The sequence below is a fragment of the Vigna radiata genome, chromosome 9 (assembly GCF_000741045.1).
Source record: "Vigna radiata var. radiata cultivar VC1973A chromosome 9, Vradiata_ver6, whole genome shotgun sequence".
Taxonomy (NCBI): Eukaryota; Viridiplantae; Streptophyta; class Magnoliopsida; order Fabales; family Fabaceae; genus Vigna; species Vigna radiata.
Genome location: NC_028359.1, coordinates 12,321,475 through 12,335,942, shown reverse-complemented (window position 1 = coordinate 12,335,942; position 14,468 = coordinate 12,321,475). Strand labels below are relative to the sequence as shown.

General features: G+C 32.7%; 1 protein-coding gene across 1 annotated transcript; it reads right to left on the bottom strand.

The window, feature by feature from the left end:
- Positions 1-281: 281 nt before the first annotated feature.
- LOC106773364 (protein NRT1/ PTR FAMILY 8.1-like) lies at positions 282-9,782 on the bottom strand. The gene is made up of 4 exons (XM_022785919.1): positions 9,656-9,782; positions 9,346-9,563; positions 7,076-7,626; positions 282-1,101 (listed from the first exon to the last, which is right to left on the bottom strand). Exons 1-4 carry the CDS (start codon positions 9,780-9,782, stop codon positions 282-284), a joined length of 1,716 nt encoding a protein of 571 aa, XP_022641640.1.
- Between the last annotated feature and the right edge of the window lie 4,686 nt (positions 9,783-14,468).

The window sequence follows — 14,468 nt, the reverse complement described above, 5'->3', positions numbered from 1 at the left end:
TTTAGTATCCGAGTTGCATTGAACTATTACCTTCTAATTAACCATTTGGAGGTTAGTCAACCTACATACCGGGAGCATAACAAGTGAAGTCTACAACATTGCAAGGAACCTTGAATAGTACAGACTCTTTTATTTCAATACATTACAAATAGCTTTACACAAACAGAACTATACAAATGCAATTTAGCGTCTAGAAGGAAGATGCTAACATCAATGTACAACTGGATCAGAAGAGCAATATCTACACAATTATACAACAGTATGCCAAATTAATGAGCATTTCATGTACCCTTTTTGTACGTGTACCTCTTAGCAAGCCAGAGATATACAAAAAAGTTGATGAGGCTGAGAACAGACAGAAGCCAAAAGTAGTAATCAAGATGACCCCTGTTGAGATTGTCTGGGACCCAACCAATGCTTCCATTGCTTGTGGTGATTTTTGTCACAATTATAAGAATCAAACTGCTCGCATAGCTTCCCAATGCATTAGTGGTGAGTTGAAGAGCTGAACACAAGCTTCTCATAGCATCAGGTGCCTGTCCGTAAAAGAACTCCATTTGACCAATGTTGGTGAAAACTTCGGCAGCTCCTATGAGAAAGTACTGAGGCACTTGGTAGAAGATTGAGATAGGAACGGTTTGAGCGTCGTAGAGGTTGTATTTTCTGACCATGTGGAGGCGAACAACCTCTAGAATGCCAGCAACAATCATGGAGATGATGGAGATGACAAGGCCTATGCCTACGCGTTGGAGCTGCGTGAAGCCTTGTCGGTGGCCAGTGAACTTTCTTACAATGGGCACAATGATGCTGTCGTAGACTGGTGCCCAGAAGATGATGCTGAGAGTGTCAAAGATGGAGAGAGATGCAGAGGGCATTTTGAAGTGAGGACCTACCTGTTGATCCATTGTGTTTCCTTGTAACACGAACATTGTGCTCATTTGACTGTACACCGTTGCAAAGGCTATCAGGGAAGCCCAAATTGGGAGCAAATGGATTAAGGCTTTCAGCTCTTCCACTTGCGTCACTGTGCACAGCTTCCATGGATTTGCGCAATCCTTTGTGTGGTCAGATTCTCTCTCTATTGCGGCCTTGTCCAAAAACCTTAAATAAACACATTTCTCTTGTTACACCAAAATAATAAAATATAAAGGGCAACCTTTTAATTTGGTTACTATCAATTTCCTTTATAAAATTTATTTTTAAATTGAAAAATATATATTTTAATTCTTTTAAAAGATTACGTTTATATAAATGGATTGAATATTTATCCAAAAGTATTATAGCATGGATTAGTTAAAAATGTTTTCAATTTCTTCAATGAAAAATTGGAATTTGTCTATCCATGACTAGAAGAGTGACTAGAAACATAACTAGAAGGGAAATCTATAACCCTTTTTTTTGCCTTTAATTTCCAATTTTTATATTGACTTTTCTTAAATTGATTTTTGTTGATTTGATTTTGGTTGACTTGTTTACCATAGTTGACTTATTTTAAGTTGATATTTTATTTATTTTGTTTGTTTGTTTTGTAGGATAAACTTGTGCCAAGAGAGAACAAGAATAACACTACTTCGAGAGGAGGATAACCTGTAAGATCTGAGGAAATGTAGTACTTAAAAATAGTATGTTTTTATGGAAACTGCATGTTTTTCACAATGTGTTATGTAGCTCAATTGTTGAGAGCTCTGGTTAAGGGTCACATGTTGATGTCTTGGCTAAAGTATAAATTTTAAATTACTTATTTGATTTGTATTTAAATAAGTGCAACACATGTTATTATATAATTGTCGAATTTGTGATGTGTGTTAATACCAATATGATGTGTTGGCTTGTTGGTAGAGATATTTCTCTAGGATTGAACAAATGTGGGTTTAAATCCTAGGTGGAAACCTTTTAGTTTTTTTTTTTATTATTTTTTATTAAGAGCAAGAAGGTATTTTCCCATTTAATGATTGAGGTGCACAAAATTATAAGTGGGGGTGTAGGAAGTAAAAATAGGTAGAAGGGGTATCAACCAAGGCACATCTCATATGTGGTTAGTTTTGGAATGAGTTGAAATATTTCATTAAAATCATGAACTCTCAGGTTGTGTATGGTGCACTTTTGCACAACTTCATTGAACAATTCACAGTGATGGTAGTATGGTATCAATATCCGGTAGTGAACATGAGGGTGGACTAACAACTAGGTCTGCTTGATTGGATGTGGCAACCTTGGGATCAGGATAGTGTCATTGTCTACCTAATATTCCCTTTATATCCATATTTTCCATTTAGTTGTACTAGTACGTAATGGAGTAATAAGTAGGTGGGCATAATCATCCAAATATTTGCCAATAAACACTTCAACATATTATTACAATAATCACGAGAAGGATGAAATTTGAAGTGGTGATTTTGAATGAAATAATTGCTTTATGTAAGCCATTAAAAGAGTGATTCAAAGGCAACTTTGATGTGGCATGTTGGGGTTACCAATTAGTATTGTTATTTCATTAAGGATCTTAAAATGGGTTTATTTCAGTACTAGATATTTTGAAACTTAACATATTTCTCTGCTTTGGTTTTTGGATGTTTCCGACAAGGTATGTATTGACAGATTTTTGTCCGTCGAAATTTGGTACTCACTAACGGATATCTTCTGTTGGTAAATCAAGTTTTATTTTTTTGTAATAATAGAGAAAACCTAGAATTGACCAAGGTATAAGGAAACTTACCTAGTTTTTAATGTATAATGAATGAGGGTATGTTTCTGTTTTCTCTTTATAGGTATGAATATGTGAATGTATGCATGATTTCTATGTGAGACCTTAGGTGTTTCATGGCTAACTATGCATTTTAGTTCTTGTTATTTGTTGAATTTGGTGTTGATGAGATTCTGGTGAGGAATATGATAAGTTGCATGTGTATGATGATGATACTGTAAGATGATAGAACATGTTATGCGGGTATTGTATGGGGAAAGAGTTTAGGTTGTGGTTTTCTTTGCGTTTTGAGAAGCATGAGTATAAACTTTGCATCTGAATCTGTGAATATAAGGTAAAGGGCTTTATATGCAGAATGTAGTTGTGTTGGTTTTCTTTCAGAAGTTATATGCAATATTTCACATTATGTTAAGGTGTTTGGCCTCTAATATGTAATGTGAGGGATTTTGGGTGATTCTTGAGGCGTGATATAAGTATCTAGGTTTTTGTCCATGTATCTATGGTGATCGAGTTTGTTTATGTGGTGCCAATATTGTTTAACAAAGTTTAAAGATGATGTATGGATTGTATAAGGCTTATAATCTTTCTGGTGTGGTTTGGTGGGCATAATCGATTTTTGTAAAAGATAATCTATTACCCATGAGTCATTTTAGAGTCATTTTGGTGGTTTGATTGGCATAATCGATTATTACTAGTGATAATAGATTATCCCAATGTATTTCTTGTAAATTTGAGTTTTTGATGGATAATGTATGAGGATCAAGTTTGATGGGTTGCAAGACGTGATGTTTCATGAGCAAAGTGCGCTAGTTGCTACAATTGAGTGATGTTTGACTCTTGGTTTATGACAGAACATGGATAAGTGAATGGATTGTACCAAGTTTTGTGGTTGATCGATAGGCATGTGAGATGATGGACGAGTCTACTTGTTATACCTAGTAAATCCTAAGATTGGAGCTTTCGATCGTGCGATGTGGGATAAAGGCTCTCTTTGACCATGGATGTTGCTACACCTCGATCGTGCAATGTAGGAAGAGGGGAATGATGTTTTGCTTGTACTCTAGCTCGTTTGCAGGGTATAGTACATTGTGTTCGATGCACTAATGTTTTTACTTCTAAGTCCATGCAGAGCAGGGAAATATGTCCTTTAGTTGCAAGGGTGGGACGATTCGGACAGGCCTATTCAGTATAACAAGTGTGTGAGGTTGGGTATAGGAGTGTGGCTGATGTCTTTCATGATGATGATCATGGTGTTGGTGATGCTCATGATGATGTTATGATGAGGTTGATGTTGTTATGATGTTCATGATGATGATAATGAAATTCATGATAGCGTTAGTGTTGATGAGGAGATAGGCCGATGGTCTGTTTGTATAATTTTCGTGATGACATCAAGGATCAAGGAATTGATGATAATGATGTTGTCAACGTTTAAAGGATTAGTGCTCAGTATGTTAATAATGATAAGGATGAGGTTTGCATGTTTGTTATTATGTAGTGTTTATTTGAGATCCATATATTGTATTGTTATGTATTATTTTAACGGTTACCCCATATTTGTTTTTATTTGTGTTTGTTGTTTGTCATTTTTGGCGATAACTGTATAATGGTTTATACGTGAGCAGAGCATGTTGCAGATGTTTCAGATGCATGATAGATATGCTAAAGTACGGGAAAGACTTGGGGTTATTTAAAGTTGGTTACATTAATAAAAAATTGCATTTTTAACTCGCACATTACGCTTCAGTCTTTCTGGAACCGAAGTGTATCAAAATGTGGTGGCAGTCTCGTAATTTTTAGAGCACTATATGCCTCGGTGTTTAAGCAATCGATGTCTAAAGAGAATACTGCCCCGGTTGGTAGGGTGAACCGAGGCATAAACCTCACAGATGTTTCACTAATCAGTTGGTGGCAAAGATACTACCTCAATTGGCAGGATGGACCGATGCATATAAGCCTTTCTAATAAGTCTTGGGCTTGGACTGTGGGACCTTCAAGCTAGGAAAACCTAGCCTCTGGGTAGCGAAGAGGAGACCTTTCCCCAAATGCCTCACTCGAGCCAGGAAAACCTAACACTTCTTTTCTTCTCCTTTTTCTCGATGATGTTGCGATGACGGTGAGAGTGCGCGACGGTGTGGTGAGAGAGGGTGAGAGCACACCGATAGTGCGACAAGAGAGCAGCGATGACGCTACGATGGTGGCTACGATGGCGGTGAGAGCGTAGTGACGGTTAGGTGAGAGCATAGCGACGGTGCGGTGAGAGAGCAGCGATGATGCTACGATGACGGTGAGAGCGCAACGAGGGTGTGGTGAGGGTGTAGCCGGTGGAGCATAATGGCGTGGCTCAGGGAGGCGTTCTTCCTTTCATTTTCGTTGGGCTTGATGGAGTTTCCCGATATTGGGAGGAAACTCTTTTCTCATGGCACAACGAGGACGCGACGGCGGCGTGGTGGCGGTTAGGCGCTGGATCTGCGTTTCTCTCCCTAGGGTTTTTGGTTCTGTTTCTCTGCAGGGGGATGGTGAATTGGATAGTGTTTGTGGTTTGGATTCACCTCTTGAGTTGGGGGTCTGCTTCTTAGTTTTCTCTACAGCTTCTTATTGCTCGCTAAGAAAGGTCTTGGGGTGGATGGTGATGATTGGGGTTGAAAATCTGGGTTGTTAGTGCAGGTTGGAGTTTGCCTGGAAAGAAATTGTGGTTTGAGCAAAGGTTTCTGATCACGAGTTCTGGAGCTTCTTGTATTTGAGAAAAGATTTGCTTCTGGAGAATGTATGATTCTTTGTCACCAATGCGTGTAGATGGTGATACATTGTCTGTCATGCAGAGTTGAGCTCCAAGTATAAACTAAGTTCATTTCGTAAAATAAGAAAATTGATCTCTTTGTAACTTATTTGAGATTAAATAACTATTGTAAACCACAATTTGTGTAGAATGTTTGTGGATTCAATGGATGCACAAATTATTGATTGCAATGGATGCAATGGAGTTAAATATTCAATAGGACATTATCTTTGAGTTTGTCAAAAGTAATTTTCTTCCTCAAAGGATCAAGTATTTTTGCCCCCACTTGTGTAAAAACATGGATGAAATAAAATTGCAAGATATTAAGCTTGAGATTAAGAGAGAGAGAGAGAGAGTTTAGGCACAAAGAGAAAGAAAAGAGAAAGCAAAAGAGCATAGAAAAACATAATAGAATGAGGAACCAATAAGTGATCTCGGTTGAGATTAAAAAAATTAAAAGCACTCTACTGCCTCGATTGTCTGTGAACCGAGGCAGAAGCCTACCCTTTTTTAACTCCACCAATGTTATGTTATAAACTTATGGAATAATGTATTATTTGGATTATTATTTCCTTGGTTATTTTCAATAATTTAAGAATTATGTAATTGGACAATACTTTTGAAACTATTATGATTTGATTTATTTCGTCACGTTTTAAATGATGAGATTTTATAAATATATTTTTGCGCTATACGAATTTTGAAATATTTTGGTTTAATAATGACTCGTGGCACCTTGAATTGAGATGTTACATAACCCATCCTTGGGGCCACTCATGCTTACCTATATAGGGGCTCTTCAAGACTTATAAAATGATTGAATACTTGGAGTTTATGCATACACTTAGTTCAACTTTTGTGAGAGTGCTATTTTAGGAGTGTCATATTTTCTAGGCTTATTTTGAACTAGTACTCAAGATGTGATATGTCTACTCATCTTGGGTTTATGAGTCTTTATGTTCCAAGTTATGTACTCAACTCGATCAGGTCTAGGAAAATCCGATTTTATCTAGGTCTGGGAAACTCGACTTAGTTGTGACCAAAACCTACTTGTCTCATTTTGAACTTAGATTGATCTAACTAAACTTAGGCTCAATTTAAACTTAAATTGACTTGACTAAACTTGAACTCCTAATTATTTTATTTGAGTTTAACCTTATCTTCCATTATTTCATAACCTTGTAATAATCTCATTTAAAATAAGTTTGAGAAAATGTTTTCCAAATATAAATTTCTTTTTAAAAAAAAAACACTTTATAAAAAATATTTTTAATGAAGATAGACTACAAAAAGATAGTTAATATTAATATTTTTTATTTTTAACAATTATATGTTTTTTAAATAGTAATCTTTAGTTGGATGATAATTGAAATACTTTATCCAAAAAAATAAAATTATCATTCACTAACTAAATTAATTAATTAAATTATCTTATCTACGTTTGAAAATTGAAACAATTTTAAATAAAATCAATTCAAATTCAATATAATTAAATGTGTTGAAAATTATGAAATTCTCAATCCACTACATGTCCCTTTAGTGTAAGGCCATGTACAGAATTATAGCGTGAATAAATGGTTGAGAGAACTCACTTTAACTCATGTGTGTGTGGCATTTTGGTCCTCCCTCTGATGTTAGCCTCTGCGTCTTCAATCTCATAAAGAAGGGACGAGTCATCAGGCACTTTTAGCCTAGATTTCCTGCAAGCTGCGACTATAACTTGACAAATTCTTGTAATGGTACTTCCTCCAGGTCGCTGAAGTCTGTACCATCTACTACCAATGAAGAAAAATATAATTGCAATCATCATTGCCACAGCAGGTACTCCAAATCCCCATCCCCAACCCACATTCGTTTGAATCCAAACCAACGCTGACGAAGCAATAAGTGAGCCAATATTAATTGAGAAATAAAACCAATTGAAGAAAGAACTCTTCCTTAACCTCTCAGTCTCATCGTTGTCATCAAATTGGTCAGCACCAAAGGATGAGACACAGGGTTTGATACCTCCTGTTCCCAGAGCAATCAAGTACAGTCCTACAAAGCAAGCTGCAGTTTCTGCTGATGTTGGATGGCAACCATTAGCATCACATGCTGGTTTTATTCCAGGGATAGTAGCAGAAAATGTTAAAAGTACCATTCCCTGCAAAGTAAACAACAAGTTCCATTTCGAGCATATTAGCCCAAATTTACGAAAAGAAAATTTCCTTCTAGAAACAATATAACTGATTTGATTTATATGTACATTTCCTAGCTTTTATTATTTCTAATTTAACTTTTTGTTTCTCTTCATGTTCATTTTTTTCATATATTTTCAAACAAAATTAACTATCTTATAATTTTGAGAAAATTTATTCAAAGTGAGTTTACGTCTAATTCAATCCCACAGTCACAGAACCAGTTTATAAAATAAAGTTTATCTTTCACTTATATATTATACCATGACTCTATACTATGTTGATATAGTAAAAAAATATCTATGAGATTAATCTCTCTTATATTTTATATATATATATATATATATATATATATATATATATATATATATATATATATATATAATTCTTTATTTACAATAGAAAAAATATGACATAAACCTAAAATACAAATAAAAAAAAATAACAAACTAACTATAAATAAAAGATAAATATAAAATAAAGATAATATATATAACTCAAATAAACAAGTATTATAATTACAATTAATTATAAGATTAATAAATTATACATAAAATTCACTTTTAATACTTCTTTTAATTTTTAATAGACGACGTTTCCAATATATATAAATTAATAAAAATAGTTCATTTTCTTTACATTTTAGAAAATGATATCAGTAATGCACCGAATCTACTCTCATAATTAGCATATTTGGACATATTTATTCCTAATAAAAAATATAAATACATACATTATTTAAGAAGGACAAACAAGAAAAAATACATAAAAACTACAAAACGTGTTATAAAAATATAATTAGCTTTTACTAAATTATGTTATTGTTAAGACAGGAGAATGTGGTTTTTTTACAGTTATGTTTTAAAAGAAAAACCTAAAATACTTTGAAACATTACTATGAAACTAATTAAAAATTTCAACAACGTCGCGAAGTATAACGTACAGCTCGATATTTCTTGAAAAATTGATTTATTACTAAAACAATACATATGAATAAATCCATAATACTTTCAAAATAGAATGAATTGACCACAATGTTTTCTAGATAAGAAACAATTACAATTGGTCTGTTTCTCAATAGCTTATTATAAAAAGAAAAATATTAATAGATATAAAAAAAGGTGTATTAACACCTAAAGAGAAAACAAAAATGTTGGTTTATAGGTGTGATAAAATCAAGGCATACACTTATCATTACTCTTAAAAAAAAAAAAAAAAAACTCAATATGATTGAAAGATTAATTAATTTAATAGACAACACTAAAATATGAACTCAAATTTTTAATATAATATCATAGCTATGATTAAAATCTATTGATATATCTTGTTTATTAGACATTTCTATTATATCCACTATCGGGTCATTATTGGACTATCAATTAATATTTATTCTCACGCTTGAATTGTCTATATCTCAACGTAAGAGGGTGTGTTGAAAGTTTCACTTTAACTAGAAATAAGACTAATTTATATATATATATATATATATATATATATATATATATATATATATATATATATATATATATATATAAAAGTAGGATACAAACTTCTCCTTAAAAGTTGGTTTTGTGGGATTGAGTTAGGCTTAAAAATATCTTTGTAATATTAAGTGCAAATTAAATTAAGTTTTATCATAACATAGATTAAACAAAGAATAAAGATTGTTCTTTAAATAAACTTACAACGACGTAGATAGTTGAGAAAGTAGCAATTGTCCAGTATCTTCCCAGGTATGAATCAGCCAAAAAGGCTCCAAGTATTGGGGTGATGTAGCATGTCCCTGACCAGGTTGTGACATTAGTTGCAGCAGTTGTATTTCCTTGGTTGAAACGGGTCTGGAGATAGTTCACTAGGTTTGTACTCATGCCATAGTACGCCAATCTTTCACAGCATTCATTTCCTGTCAGTTTTTTTTCACCACATAAGATCATTGTGGTTTTAATACAATGGTAACATAAGATTATGAAATGAAATAAGAAAAGGATTCAATACCAAGTATAAACCTGCATGCTTTCCATCCTCCAGTCTTTAACTTGTTGGCAGGTTGTTTTTTAATGTCAACTGTCCCATCTTCTGTATATAAGCCATCTTCCACATCATTCGATTCCATGATATTCATTGTATCAGAGCAGATTATCTTCTCTTTGTTGTCTTCAAACGTCTGTCTGTAAGGGGCAGAAAATGATTGAACAAATAATCACGAAAACATTGAGAGATGGAATTAAACAATTCTAAAATGACATTTATGCTAGCACAAAATCATAATTATAGAAACTTCAATGATATCAAACCAAACTCTAGCTTGATTGGGGACGGAAAAAAACATGCAAAATAAGAACCAACGAACAATATGCATGCAGATGACATAAAACCATGAAAGGATATTGAGACTATTTTACCTTAAGATCAGACAACGGAGCGTACGCTAGCTAGCTGTTATATAATGACAGGGAAATAGAAACCTTAGTTATATGTAGAATCCTGAACGTGAACAAAACTATTGTAATGACCTATCCTTAACCTTCCCACCAGCATTTCGCTCTAAAAGAGAAGCACAAAAACAATGGAATATGTAGTAGAATGGGATCTTTTGTATCTGGTTCTGTTGACCCATGCATGAGTCTCTCTTGATCAAACGTTAGTCCTACATTAATTGACTTATTTTCGTTACTGTTACCACGTGGCTATAGTTCGATCGATAGAAAGTTTTTCACTCTACCACCATTCACCGGAACTATAATGCTCGGGATAATTTAATAATTCATGGATATATAGCAAAAGTTGGGATTATGTGTTTTGCAACTACATTGTAACAAATTACCTTATTTTTCTTGGGGCACTTTTGTTTACTTGGCTTGACTATTTAAAGTATACTTTATTAAGAAGAAATAATGTTTTCTGAAAATTTAAAATAAATTAAGAATTTCTCAATAAAATTCAGAATAAAACTTTAATTTGAATAATGAAAATGTTTGGATCTATAACGAAAAACAATTTTATTTTAGGTAATTTTTAACACTAGTGAAAATAACACTTTTTAAAGCAATTTTTTACTTCCATTGAAATCTAACAGGTAAAGAAAGTCGCGCAATGATGGTATAGTAAATATGATAAGTTTGTCTGTCGGTATAGAAAGTAGCATGGTGGCCAAACTATAATAAATTACAAACTTTGATATATTGGTTGAATCCAAAACCAGTATAGAAAGTCGCTTTTTAATAACATATAGACTTAGAGTCTTAAAGAAATTGGCGTGGTCACAAAACTATAATATTGGACAAACTTTTTTATGGTTTAAACTTTTTTTTGGTCCCTAAGTTATGAGTGGATGTTCACTTTAGTCCCTGTTTTTAAAAATATAAACCTTTGATTCCTAAGTTATAAAAAATATATCAAATGAGTCCTTTTTTGATGTTCATGGTCAAAATACAAAGAGCAATCTAAAGTGCTGTTATTATTAAGAAACAAATCAGAGCAATCTAAAGATGTAGCAGTAGTTAAGAAACAACTAAAAACAGTATTTCAAGTCAAAAAAGGACTCATTTGATACATTTTTTATAACTTAGTGACCAAAGATTTACATTTTTAAAAACGGGGACTAAACTGAACATCCGCTTATAACTTAGGGACCAAAAAGAGGTTTAAACCCTTTTTTATACTGGTTTCACTCAAAACCAGTATATAAAATCGTTTTTCTATACTAGTTAGTCACTATAACCGGTATAGAATATTTGATATTCTTCTTCATCTTTCTTTTGCGCTTCACTTTCTCTATTCTATGTGTGTCTCTTTTTATTCTTATTCTTCATGCTTCTCTTTCTCCATCATTCTTTGGTTGCCTAGTTCATTAAAGTTTTGGTGTGCCCTTCATAGTTGCTTTGTCATCTTTGTCGTTATTGGGTGTTGTTTTTCGCTGTTGTCATCATTGTGGTGGATGAAGCTCTTACTACAAGAAAAAATGATATCAGCGACAACCAATATCCGTCGACAATGCTAAAAGTCCATTAGTTTATCGACGAAAAAATATTCATTGATAAAATTCTCATCGATAAATTTTATCGACAAAATTTCAATTTTGTAGATAATTATCAATAAAAAATTGGCGGTAAAGTTTGTTGATAATTACTAAAGAAAAATCTATCAATAAAGTTCATTGATAATTACTGATAAAAATTCGTTGGTAGACACCACGAATTGGTTCATCTTCTTCCTTTTCCTTCCTTCTTTTTCTTTATTTATTGTTGATAGGGGGAGTTAAACCTACCTTATATACCTTGGTTTTTTATGATGAAAAAAAATAATGGTTTTATGGTTTCTAGCACAACAGATGACGTAACAATTGCTTTATCTTTATTATGTTTGTGTTTGATATATGAATTCATTATTGGTAAATGAATCATGCTTTAAACAGATTGAATGTATCATGTATGGTTGAAATAATTGATTTAACATTGTATATAATCTGTTAGATTTCACCAAATCATCTTGTATGCTTAACAGGGGCAAACTGCTCTATAGTAATCGATTACATAAGTTGTTTAATCGATTAAAACAGAAAGCACTATAATAATATGTTTCATAAGTTTGGTAATTTAAATTTGTTTAGAATGGAAATTAGATTGAAAATTTGCTTAAGTATAGGATTAATTGATTACATAAGTTGTGTAATTGATTAAATCATTTTACTTTGTTCAAACCCATTTCATTTAATAGTCTAAATTGTCATAACAGTCAAATGAATTTATAATTGGCTAGTATGATTATATAATCGATTACATGCTTGAATAATATATTAAAATATAAGCAAACTTGTTAAAATAGAAAGAAAAGCTTAACAAATTACATAAATATCTTAATCGAATATAATGCGTCTGGATTCATAAAATCCTATATATATATATACGTCTTGAGCTCTGTTTCAAAGAGACAATTGCTATCACTTTCATATACTAATTGTTTCATTAAGTTTTGATTATAGGAGTGTTCAAGAAGTGTCTTGGAGAATCAAGGTTCAAATTGGGTTACTTACACATCAAGATTCTTTCAAAAAAGCGGGCTGAATTGTTCTCATTTGATGTGCACCAAGATGAGTGTAACTGGAAGATCAGGATCATCATCGACAATCTGTATTTTCCTACCTATGTTTGTTGGGCAGGGGTTTGAGAGTTGTAAGTGTTCTCAAGTGTTGTAAAAGAGTGAGGGTATTCATCTCTTGTTTGCTATATTGATTTTGAGTGTGATGAGAAGTGCATTGAGAGTGGTATCTCTGTATTTCTTTAAACTCAATCAATTTATAATGGAATTCCTTCAACTCAGGTTGTTGAAGGAGGATTGGATGTAAGCTTGGGATTAGCCGAACCAGTATAGATTGTCTGTGTTAATTTTTCTCTCTATTCTTTCTCTTTTATTGTTGATTCATCACTTCTTGTTTATTGATTTCAAGAAAACCAAATTTTTTACAAAGATTTTGAAGACTTATTTTTTAAGGCGTAATCCAATTCACCCTTCCTCCTTGCTTGACATATAAGGCATTTCTTTTCTAACAATTGGCACCAAAGCTGAGAATTTGAAAATTACTCAAATTTTAATTGATAACTTTATCTGTTTAATTGATTAAAACGTTCCTGATGGCCGATATATCTTAGATTATGAGCAAAACGTGTAATTGATGTGAAAAATAATGGTTTCCTGAATTAAATAGGAAAAACTGTATGGGATGTTGTGATCAATAATCCTCATGAAGCAATCAAAACAATAATTAAAGAGATCAAATTCAAAGGTTTCTCAGCATTAAGAAGGCTAAATCAAGAGGAGAAAGGTCACATAAAAATCTTAAAGTCTGATGCTGGAATTACTAGGAAAACTACAGAAAGTCCAAAGAATGAAGAGAGAAATCTGATGTTGGAAAGGTTTTCAAAATTTCTAACATGCAAAAGAAAAACTAACTTGAAATTTGCAAGGAACAAAGAGTACTTTAGAAAGAAAGATCAAGGCACTACCTCATCAGTACTAAATATGAAAGAGAATGAGACAATGAAATGGAGCAAGATATGCAAAAAGAAAATGAATGCATAAGTGATGGCCAAATTTGCACAAGTTGAAAATAGTGAAGAAAAATGTGAATAAGAGGTTATGTAGTATCTTTACAGCGGATCCTCTATACGCATAACTGAAGATCCTACAAGATTCAACAGCTTGTCTCACAAAACAAGTGGGCATGTCACATATGGGTATAACATCAAGGGTAAAATTGTTGGTATTGGTGAAATACAAACATCCTTCTTATACATCATCGAAAAGGTTTTACTTATTGATGGGCTCAAACATAACATGCTTAGTATTAGCCAATTATGTGATAAGGGCTTAAATGTTACATTTGATTTAAATCATTGTTTAATTTGTCATGCTTCATCAAATGAACTCGTGCTAATAGGCAAGAGATACAACAATATATATATATATATATATATATATATATATATATATATATATATGTGTGTGTGTGTATGTATGTGTGTGTGCATATATATATATGATTGATTTCAAGAAGACTTCTTTTAAATCTGGGATATGTTTGATGTTTAAGGAAGATGAGTCTTGGCTTTGGCACAAAAGACTTGCACACATTCACATGCCTCACTTTAAGGAAGATGAGCCTTGGCTGCCAAACATAAAGTTTGAATCCGATAGACTTTGTGATGTTTGTCAAAAGGGGAAACAACTAGAACATCTTTTCAATCCAAATGTATGATATCTAATACTAGACCTTTTGAACTGTTACATATGGATTTCTTTGGCCCTTCAA

Bases quoted from the DNA above. Each gene is read 5' to 3' on its own strand.
- LOC106773364 (XM_022785919.1), bottom strand. From the start codon at position 9,782: ATGAATATCATGGAATCGAATGATGTGGAAGATGGCTTATATACAGAA. The intron at 7,627-9,345 runs GTAAGTTTATTT...TTTACTTTGCAG, and splicing joins TCTCAACTATCTACGTCGTT to GGAATGGTACTTTTAACATT. The intron at 1,102-7,075 runs GTGAGTTCTCTC...TGTTTATTTAAG, and splicing joins CCACACACACATGAGTTAAA to GTTTTTGGACAAGGCCGCAA.